General features: G+C 39.6%; 1 protein-coding gene across 2 annotated transcripts; it reads left to right on the forward strand.

Moving 5' to 3' along the window:
- The first annotated feature begins 529 nt into the window (after positions 1–529).
- Positions 530–6,653, forward strand: LOC129548380 (tripartite motif-containing protein 64-like). Of its 2 annotated transcripts, XM_088832403.1 has the most exons (6): positions 530–940; positions 1,443–1,538; positions 2,577–2,820; positions 3,117–3,124; positions 4,972–5,071; positions 6,069–6,653. In XM_088832403.1, the coding sequence occupies exons 1-6, from the start codon at positions 530–532 to the stop codon at positions 6,560–6,562; spliced, it is 1,353 nt and encodes a 450-aa protein (XP_088688529.1). In that variant the 3' UTR covers positions 6,563–6,653. The 2 variants fall into 2 exon arrangements, with proteins under 2 accessions (XP_088688529.1, XP_088688528.1); XM_088832402.1 differs by lacking the exon at positions 3,117–3,124 and having other exon boundaries at positions 2,577–2,807; positions 4,936–5,071.
- Positions 6,654–11,494: the final 4,841 nt, after the last annotated feature.

The following is an 11,494-nucleotide window of genomic DNA, read 5'->3' on the forward strand; positions in this document are numbered from 1 at the left end:
TGATTATATTAAGTTTAAATTATTTGTAAACAATTTTACGTGTCTTTAAAACACATATGACACTTCAAAGCAAAAGAGAACGTTAGCATAGAAATGAAGTGTGTGCAGGTTCAGGATCTTCTCAGTGAGTCATGAAGAACCAGAGAGAAAGAAAGAGGCAGACTGAGAATACATATGTACTTCTACACCAGTAAGCTAATAAAAGTAACTGGAATCATCCTAACATTTACCCTCTGATCTAATCTTTAGCTTTTCCATGTAATTTAGGAATGACTGAGATCATGGTTTATTTTATACAAAAAAAGATGTTAGGGACTCTCTATCTAAAATTTCATCATTTGTATCAAACCATGATCCCAACCTCTCTGTATTCAACATTTCTAGATTTGTTTTTGGGGGTAAGTAAATATGGAAATTAATTAAGCGATCAAGACAGGACTTTGTCCAAAGGATTTATTTTTCCTGATGGGGGCAGAAGAAAGACTTTTTCTCTTACTCTCTCTTATTTCTATCTCTAATTTTCAGAAACATGGATTCAGACACACTGGGAGCCTTCCAGAGTGAACTCACCTGCTCCATCTGCATGAACTGCTTCCTGGACCCTGTCACCATAGACTGCGGGCACAGTTTCTGCCGTCCCTGTCTGAGCCTTTGCTGGGAAGAAGGCCAGACTCCAAGGAGCTGCCCTGAGTGCAGGGGAATATCAGAGTGTCTCGATTTCAAAACCAATATTGTCCTCAAGAGGCTGTCTTCCCTTGCCAGACAGGCCAGAGCTACCCACGACCACAGCTCTGAGGAGCAGATCTGTGTGACACACCAGGAAGCCAAAGGCCTCTTCTGTGAGGTTGACCAGACCCTGCTCTGTGGGCCCTGCTCTGAACACCCCGAGCACGCAGCTCACAGCCACAGTCCAATACACAGGGCTGCTGAGGAGTCCCGGGTAGGTGATGCCTCTACAGCAGTTTGGGATCTAGAGGCTCCTAAGTCAGAGAGGAATATGAGGATGCTAGGATGGTGATGAGGGTGGAGACAGTGGAGGTGGGATTTCTGAGTGTGGATCCTCACATATAATGTGTCCTTTCAGTGTTGTTGCCCAATTGTCCACACGTGTGGAAATGCAGCATCCCGGGGCGGGAGGCACCAGGGACACAGGCTTCTGATGGGAGCTTGAGGCTTTCTTACTCAGGGCTATTAGAGTCTGAGTCTCAGTATCTTGGGAAATGGATTCCATTATCTGTAAAGTTCCCCCAGTTCTCTAACATGCAGTTCTGTCACTTTGACACTGAAATATTCCAATCAAATTAGATTCATCTGGGAAAATAGGACCACAGTACTCTAACTCAAGATTTCTGTGTTAGCAACAACTGCCTTTACTCATGAATAAGGGGATAAAACTTATGATGTCATCTTCCATATTACTAAAGCCCATGGGTATTTTTCAGGAGAAACTTCTGAATAGAATGGATTATTTATGGGAAATGAGAGAAAAATTGCAACTCATTCTGAATCAGGAAGCTAAAAAAGCTTGGTCATTTACGGTAAGAATAAAAATGTTCCTATTTATTTGTATTGATATCAATAGAATGCTAGCTTAGATGTTTAGGTCAATATAAGTTCCCCTTAAAGGATATTGGTCTCTTTCTTGGAAAAGTACTGTTTTCAATGACCTATCAGTAATCACAATCAGAACAGGCCAATGCATTCTAGTTCAAAGAATACTGGTATGTTGGAAAACCAAAGTGTGAAAAGTATGCCTAGGCCACTTCTGAAGGTTTGAATGCATGTTCTCAGACGTGAAGTATAAGACAACATTTCATGCAGTGTGACTGAGGAGAGGCGAGTAGTACCTAGAGGGAGAACAGAGCATGTTTTAAAAACTTTACAAAGTGGGATTTGCCTCATAAAAGAAGACTTAGAAAACCAGGGAAGGAAAAACAAGAAAAACAACATTCAGGTTAGAAAGGAAATAAGTGATAGTGTAAGAACCCTGAGGTTTTGGAGAGACTCTTGAGAGCCCCTTTGACTGCAAGAAGATCCAACCAGTCCATCCTAAAGGAAATCAGTCCTGAATATTCATTGGAAGGACTGATGCTGAAGCTGAAACTCCAATGGTTTGACCACCTGATGGGAAGAACTGACTCACTGGAAAAGACCCTGATGCTGGGAAAGATTGAGGGCAGGAGGAGAAGGGGATGACAGAGGATGAGATGGCTGGATGGCATCACCGACTCGATGGACATGAGTTTGAGCAAATTCTGGGAGTTGGTGGTGGACAGGGAGGCCTGGCGTGCTGTGATTCATGGGGTGGCAAAGAGTCGGACACGACTGAGGGACTGAACTGAAGAATCCTCCTAGGAAGAGAGCCTGGGACCACTCAGTTAGCTTGATTTATACACGAACAGAGACTAAGCACTCAGAGAAAGGATGGAAAGGAAGGACCAACAAATATTCAAGACCTTTTGATGTGTGAGGCAAAAATTTATCAAGACCTTTTTTGATGATATTTAGGAAATAATATTTGAGATTTCCTTTTGAATGTGAACATAATCAGTGCTTTGAATCCTCTATCCCCTCAGAAGTTTGTGGCCTTAAGGAAAGAGATGATCAAACTTGAATATCAGAGGATGCATCCAATGCTCCAGGGGGAGGAGCAACTGCACCTGGAGGCCCTGGAGCAAGAAGCAAAGGAGACTTGTCACCAGCTCAAGGAGAGTGTGTTCAGAATGACTCAACAGAGAGAAAGTCTGAGAGAAAAGTACAGAGAGCTGACCGAGATGTGCCACAAGCCGGACACGGAGCTGCTCCAGGTGAGAAAGGAGGGTCTGTTCTCAGAGAGAGAAACACTTGTCTAGACGAGCTGCTGTGACACCGAAATGTTCCCTGCATATACTGTTACTCTCAGCTGAGGGAGGGTGCTCCCTGACTCCCATTATTGTATTTGTCCAGTCCCTTAGTTCATCATATCCTGGTTATCTTAGCAAGATTTTTGCCCTTTTTCTAGCTAACATAGGGCCTGATATGTTCAGTTTGATCCAGAGTATTATTCAGACAGATGATCCAAAACCAGCAATATTCTGTGACCAGGGGTCAGTTAACTTCTTGGAATAACATCTCAGTAGATGTTATCCTAAATGTCTGTCACTTGCTGTTATCCCAAATTTAGCACAGACATTGAGGTTTGCCCATTTTCAAAGTAAGATTGTCAGAATTGGTCATTAGTTTCAAGGTACTCTAGAGTTAGTTTTATATGGTTCCCTGTTTTGCTTTAATTGTTATCATAGATGGTGAGATCTCTCCTGGGGAGTAGCATGGACAGTGAGTGACATTGGAATCCTGGAGGTGGCTGCATCATTGCACACTCTCTTCCTGGCCTCCTTCCTTCCTTAATGTGCCCTGAGGAAGCCCATCATGTTTTAGTTTAAGCTCTGTTATTAAGATGGCTTCTGATTTTTCCTTAGAAGAGAATTAGAAAAACAATACTTTATTGAACAATCAGGAATAGTACAGAAGATGTGAAAGGACAGAACTCTCATGATTAACATAATCTTTTTTTTTTTTCATTGCAGGCCTTGGGAAATGTATTAGAGATGTGAGTATAAATGAATGATTTTTAATTCTGATCAACTTTGATTGTGTGGATTACACATTTCTTTCTTGGTACCATTGGAAATTGCTTTCAGCTCCTCCTAAATATCTAAATTCAAGAATGCAAAATCTCTTATTGAAAATGTATAGTATTTGCAGATATCTTATAAGCATGCATCCACAAACTTTAAGTCATTTGTGGACTATTTATGTGTGTGTGTTTATGTGTGCTAAGTTGCTTCAGTCCTGCCCAACTCTTTGTGACCCTATGGACTGAAGCCCGCCAGGCTTCTCTGTCCATGGGATTCTCCAGGCAACACCTAATAGATAAATGCAATTTAAATGCTATGCAAATAGTTCACTGTGATTTGGCATTTTCAGGTTTTACCTTTTGGAACTTTCTGGAAGTTTTTTCTAAGCATTTTCCATTCAGAACCAGAGTGGAGGGATGGTTGGAGTGTGATAGATTGAGAATATGGAATTGACACATATATGTTCTTTAGTCACTAAGCCATGTCTGGCTCTTTGTGACCCCATGAACTGAAGCCCTCCAGGCTCCATGGAATTTTCCAGGCAAGAATACTGGAGTAAGTTGGTGTGCCCTACTCCAGAGGATCTTCGTGACCCAGGGACCAAACCCGTGTTTCATGTCTCCTACATTGGCAGGCGGATTCTTTACCACTAGCACCATCTGGGAAGCTCACAGTAAACTTTAGTGAAGGGAATTGTCCAAGCTGTCAAAAAGGAAGCACCTGCCAGAGTGAGCTGGAAGACGAATAAGAGAGTAAAGAGGGAGATTCCCTAAGAATGGGGAAAAGGGCTACGATTTTGTTCCTAGGAGTAGCAGTGACTCAGCCTGTTCCATCATAGCAAGCCCTCTTGTACACAGGACCTCAAAGGGAGGGCTTCCTGGTGTTCTCTGGGATATTAGGCTTCCAGGACCAGGGAAGCCAGGCTTCAGTTGGATTCCCTTGCTGGGCTGACAAGAGCAAAGCAGTCTCGCTCTGAACTCTTCCTTGTATTAATAGAATGTATGCTTGATGACTACTTGCTATCTCAAGTCTCAAAGGAATTTCCTGAATTTTCTGGTCTCTGAACTGCCCAGGGTCTTTGCATTACCTGAGATGGAACAGAGGAAGGAAATGAAGTTCACTGGGTTGAAAACTGAAATCATGTCTTGGAAGAGCGGGGAAGTTGCAGTTAATAAAACCAACACTTAGAAAAGAATATAGTAACATTTTTATATTCCCAAGTGTGTAGAATATAATACATATGCAATTAACCAAAAAATAAGAGAATTCTGACAACATATTCTGGAATAAATTTTTTTTTTAATGTTCATATGATTAGCTTTTGGCCTTGACATGTATCGATGTCATTTGTTACAGGACTGACTTGGTAGAGATGCAGAAGCCTCAGCCAGTGAACCCAGAGCTCACTTGCTGGCCTGTTTCTGGAATCCTAGACATGCTGAACAACTTCAGAGGTAAGAGTCATCCCTGTGGTGATCAGGACTGCATTTCATTAGAGTTTCCTAGGGGGGAACTTTCTTCTGTTATTTTACTTTTTCTGACTCAAGTTAGTACATAACTTTACAAAGTTGCTACATATTTTATGCCTATATTAATAAGATTGCAGTTGAGCTTACTGACAATTTAAAGCCAGACATATATTTATGTCATAAGCAGAGCAAGAAGAGAGCAACCAGGTTGCTCATGTGATTATAAAGAAATAGAATTTAGTTTTGTGAATATCAGTCAATCAAAATATCAATCAATATTTTGTTTACTCAGTTATTTCACTCTTGAAAGTTAAATATGCCCTTGCTGGGTTCTAATATGCTCTATATTATAACTGCCTTTATAAAAAACTGCATTGTAAAAGAATATTTATTATCAGAAAAAAATTGACAAGAAAGACTAAAATGGCTTAAGAAAAATAATTGTATTGCTATTGGATCAGTCTCAAAACAACTGAAGGATATGTGAACATGGTTAGCCAGAACATACTTTTAGAAGCTCCCAAAGTATTCATTTATGCCTTTTCACAAAATTTTGGACCTTTGAAAATAATTCTGGGTACAGAATATACCCCAATAAATGTCCATATGATAGTAACATGTCATCCACATGTTTCACGGTATTAAAGACAAAGGAAATAAAAAATGATTTCTAAACAAAAGAAAAAATAATGTTTAAGTTAGTCCTGAGGCAAAGTATCAAGAGACTGACATTAAATCAGATTTCACACAGTTCTCCATATATGTTCTTTTTTTTTCTTTTGCTAGTTGATTTGAGGTGTTTCTATATGCTGTAGATACTAATAATAATTCTTCTTCACAGAAAACCAGTCTGAACTTCATCTGCTCTTTGTTTTTTGTTTCCTTGGAGGAAGGAAAATGAAAGAATTTATTGAGTAGAGAGATTCTATCTCTCATGACATGGAAATCCCAGTTGCTGACCTGATTTTTGTTCTCTCTGCAGTGGATAACGTTCTGAGTCAGAAAATGACCTTTCATAATGTGAGCCTTTCTGAGGATAATACAAGTCTGTTGTTTGGAGATGATGATCACGGCGTGTCCAGACAGCCCTGGGGTGGGGAGAGTTTCGTGGCCTGGGGAGCTGTGGCCTTCACCTCCGGGAGGCATTACTGGGAGGCGGATGTGACACACTCCTCCAGCTGGATTCTGGGGGTCTGTAAAAACATCTTCACAAGTGATACCAATATCAGCATTGATTCTGAAGAAGCATTTCTTCTCTTTTCTATGAATGTGAACAATCATTATAGTCTCTTCACCAACGCTCAACCCTTAGTTCAGTATGTGAAAAGGCCTCTGGGTAGGATTGGCGTGTTTCTGGATTATGACAATGGAGCTGTGAGCTTCTATGATGTTTTCAGGAGTTCTCTCATATATAGTTTCCTTCCTTCCCCCTTCTCCTCCCCTCTGAAGCCTTTCCTTTGCCTTAGGTCTCCATGAATTGCCCACTTCTGGGACCATTTATTGAAACTACTTCTCTGGAGATATTGCCTCCCTTAACCTCATGTGAGGTCACAGGCTACCTGACTGTGTCCAGGCACATTGTTACTTAATGTAACGTAATGATTTTATGTTTACAAAATGGCATAACCATGCTCTATGCATTAACTTGTTAATTAAATTTTCTTTTAATAAAAGTTTCTTATGGAGTATTTAATAGAATATAATCCATTGCCTTTCTTCCTTTTTAAGTAACAATTCTATTAAACTAAAAATTATATACCATAAAGATCACTGCATTTAAACCACATGATTCAATCTGTGAAACCAGAAATATTTAATTCCAGAACATATCAATCACCCCCCAAATTTCCAATGCCCATTAATGTTTACAAACTCGCTGAGCATATACCTTCTCATCATAACATTCAGCAAACTTTCCTCAAATTAGTAGATAATTTTAGTACTTGATGGAAATTTCCAAGAAAGAAGAGATGGTATTTATCTTTTGTGGTGGTTCACTTTCACACATTGGAGAAGGAAATGGCAACCCACTCTAGTGTTCTTGCCTGGAGAATCCCAGGGACGGGGGAGCCTGGTGGGCTTCCGTCTATGGGGTCACGCAGAGTCGGACACGACTGAAGTGACTTAGCAGCAGCAGCAGCAGCAGTCACTACGTCATGTCTGACTCTTTTGTGACTCCATGGACTGTAGCCCGCCAGGCTACTCTGTCCATGGGATTCCCCAGGCAAGAATACTGGAGTGGGTTGCCATTTCCTTCTCCAGGGGATCTTCCCAACCCAGGATTCAAACTTGGGTCTCCTGCATGCCAGGCAGATTCTTTACCAACTGAGCTATGAGGGAAGCTCCAAAATACTTTACTTATTTGTTTGACTGCTCTGGGTCTTAGTTGTGGCACATGGGCTCCAGAGCAGGCAGGGTCAGTAGCTGCAGCACGCAGGTTTAGTTTCTCCAGGGCAAGTGGGATCCTAGTTCCCTGACCAAGCATTGAACCCGCCTTCGCCTGCATTGCAGGGCAGATTCTTAACCACTGAACCACCAGGGACATCCTAAAATAAAATTATACAGTAGATATTTTAAACCTCAAAATAATTGATTTTTTTGTGAATCTGTAAATCAATTTCCTCTCGTTTGTTGACATCATCCCTAGCATTTTATGTCTATTATGTTATATATTTATCTTTTATACTACTATGTTTTCACTATCCAAGGTAGTATAAAGAATATAAGTATTAGGTGGATCAATGAAAAATGCCCAAATTAAAGAATTCATATAAACAAGTATTATTCCACCATTGATGAGGTTTCCTAAAATGTAGCTAAAGTAATAGACTGAGCTCAACTCTGCACATTTAGTAAGGAAAATAAATGGGCTTCACTGAGTAACAAAGTAATTAGAATAGACCTTTTGAGCACAGGTTAGAAAATGCTGTTCAGTGGTGTAATCCTATCTCCTTTTGTGATGATATGGTGGAAAGAGTGCCCTTAGAAGTCACTGGGATCCAAGCAGAACTGCCATATGACCCAGCAATCCCACTGCTGGGCATACACACCAAGGAAACTAGAATTGAAAAGGCATGTGTACCCTGATGTTCTTCACAGCACTGTTTACAGTAGCCAGGACATGGAAGCGACCTAGATGTCCATCGACAGATGAATAGATGAGAAAGTTGTGGTACATATACACAATGGAATATTACTCAGCTATTAAAAAGAAGGCATTTGAATCAGTTCTAATGAGGTGGATGAAACTGGAGCCTATTATACACAGTGAAGTAAGTCAGAGAGAAAAATACCAATACAGTATATTAAGGTATATATATAGAATTTAGAAAGATGGTAATGATGACCCTATATGCGAGACAGGAAAAGAGACACAGATGTAAAGAACAGGCTTTTGGACTCTGTGAGAGAAGGCGAGGGTGGGATGATTTGAGAGAAATACCATTGACACATGTATATTATCATATGTGAAGTAGATCGCCAGTCCAGGTTCGATGCATGAGACAGGGCACTCAGGGCCGGTGCACTGGGATGACCCTGAGGGATGGGATGGGGAGGGAAGTGGGAGAGGGGTTCAGGATGGGGACACATGTACACCCATGGCTGGTTTCAAGTCAATGTATGGCAAAACCCACCACAATATTATAAAGTCATTAGCCTCCAATTAAAATATATTGATTAATTTAAAAAAAAGTCACTGGAATCCAAAAACCAGGAAACCATATCTGAATACCATATATTTAGAAATGTAATAAAAGTATACAGTTCCTTATTACTGATCCTAAAATATTCCTTCCTTGCGTCAGTTCAGTTCAGTTCAGTTCAGTTCAGTTCAGTCGCTCAGTCGTGTCCGACTCTCCGCGACCCCATGAATTACAGCACGCCAGGCCTCCCTGTCCATCACCAACTCCCGGAGTTCACTCAAACTCATGTCCACAGAGTCGGTGATGCCATCCAGCCATCTCATTCTCCGTCGTCCCCTTCTCCTCCTGCCCCCAACCTTTCCCAGCATCAGAGTCTTTTCCAGTGAGTCAACTCGTCGCATGAGGTAGCCAAAGTATTGCAGTTTCAGCTTTAGCATCAGTCCCTCCAATGAACATCCAGGATTGATCTCCTTTAGAATGGACTGGTTGGATCTCCTTGCGTAGTAGTCTCTAAATATGATAGAATAATGGTGAAGAAGTTGTCAAATGAATGTTCTGTTTCATAACACCAAGTAATCATATTCCCACTTCCAATCCTCTATTGCCAATCCTGACCCAGTTCTAAGCTCTTCTCTCATAAAGGTAATTATACCTTGGTGATTAACATACCCTGACACTACCAATTTTTGAAATTTTTTGTAAGTTAAATCACATATCATATACTCTTCTCTGTGTAGTTTCTTTTCTTTAAAATTATGTGGGTGAGATTCATCCACTTGGTTGCATGCAGCGTTTTTATTGTTTTGTTTTATAATAGTTCATTCTATGAATATACCACGGTTTACTCTCTCAACTGCTGAAGAACATGTTCATTTCCAAATGAGTGAGCATAAATACTGCCTTCATGAAGACATTATACATATCTTTTTATTGAAAGAGAAGTGATACCCAGTGTGTCACTAGGAGTGAAATAGTTGACTTGTAAAGCATATACCTCACATTTTTCCAAAGAGACTACATCAACTTTCATACTTTTAAGCAATCGATGATTACTTTGTTTCCTCCAATTTTTTGATAGCACATGTCATTATCTGTCTTAATTTTTTTGTCATTTTGTGTTTTTGTTGTGGTTTTATTATTTTTTAAAATTAAAAAACTATTTTTTGGCTTTCCTGGGTCTTTGTTGCTGCTGGGTCTTCCTTGCTGCAGGGTTTTTTTTCTCTAGTTGTGGTGGGGGGACGACTCTCAAACTACAGTCTGGGGGCTTCTCATTTCTGTGGATTCTGTTGTTGTGGAGTATGGTCTCGAGGGCACGTGGGCTTCAGTAGTTGCAGCTCACGAGCTCTAGAGCAGGGGCTCAGTAGTTGTGGCAAAAGGGCTTAGTTGCTCCGCGGCATGTGGAATCTTCCTGGATCAGGGAGCAAACGTTGTCTCCTGCATTGACAGACAGAAGCCCTCATTGTGGTTTTAGCTTGAATTGACCTCATGACAAATTCAGTGGAACATTTTTTCATAGGTTTATCAGACATGTGGATATCCCTTTTTGGTGAAATGCTTGCTCAAATCATCCTTCCCTGCATTTTTCTACCAAGTTGACTTTTTTTCATTGACTTTTGGATCTCTTTCTGTATCCTTTATAGAGTCATTTATTGGATAGAGATGTGTCAAATGTCTACTCCCATTCCTGCTTTGCATTTTCAATGGTGTCTCGATACAAAGGATTATGAATCCTAACGCATTCCAATTTATTTCTTTGTTTAGTGACTTGTGAAAATTTAGGAAAACTAGTAAGGAAAATTTTCTCTGAAAATATATACTTCTAAACTTTTCTGAGAGCTTTTTCTTTATTATTCTTTATTATTGTTTTTAAATTATTTTTTTACACAGTAAAAATTGCAGGGATGTGGAATTATTTTATGCTATGATATAAACATTAAAATTTTTTTTGTCTACATTTATAACCATTTACAACTCAAAACTTTTCCTCTTGTAACTTGCAGATTTTTAGAGAACACTGATATAGAATAAATATTTACTCATATTGTTTGAAATGACAAAGAAAATACAGTACCAGTGATCAAAATTACCCTCAAAATGGATCATTAAACTTGAGCATGATGGTGAAGTGGGATGTAGTTGGCAGAACATAAAAAGAAAAATTTCCAGAAAACATAAATTTTGGGGGGAAGAAAAAAATATGCCTTTTTTTGGTATTGGACATTAATCTGCATTAAACCATCAATGATTTTTTTTTTTACTTATTTGTCATTGAGAAGTTAATATGAGAAACACTGTATATTCTGTACTTTATAGCATATTTTTTTCATGATTAATACATAAATATCAAACACATATCATTTACATTAACACTATACTTAATATTAAACTATTTTCACTTCATTTTGAGAACCTGAAGGTAATCAGAGATCATCTATTTGATTCATTCAAGAGTGCACAAGTGAAGGGGTTTCTCAGATTATAGCAATCTCCTGACAGTCACCCTTACTCCTGAATTTGTTCCGTGTCAAATATGACTATAGCAGAAGAAAGGTCTGAGAATTGGAGAAAAGACTGAGAGGGTTGCTATGTATAAGGGATCTTTGGGCAATGTTAGCAAAGCTCACACTGCTGCTTTATAATCCATGCTTTCTAATGCTTTACTGAAGGAAATAGATCTTGTCACCTTTGAATTAAAGTGGGAGTGTTGGAAAAGGATTACAGTGAATGTTCTCCTTAACAACAGGAAGGAGGAGTCCACCCTTTT

This window comes from Moschus berezovskii, chromosome 25, assembly GCF_049115385.1.
Source record: "Moschus berezovskii isolate FMDL1 chromosome 25, NW_MosBer_1.0, whole genome shotgun sequence".
Lineage (NCBI taxonomy): Eukaryota > Metazoa > Chordata > Mammalia > Artiodactyla > Moschidae > Moschus > Moschus berezovskii.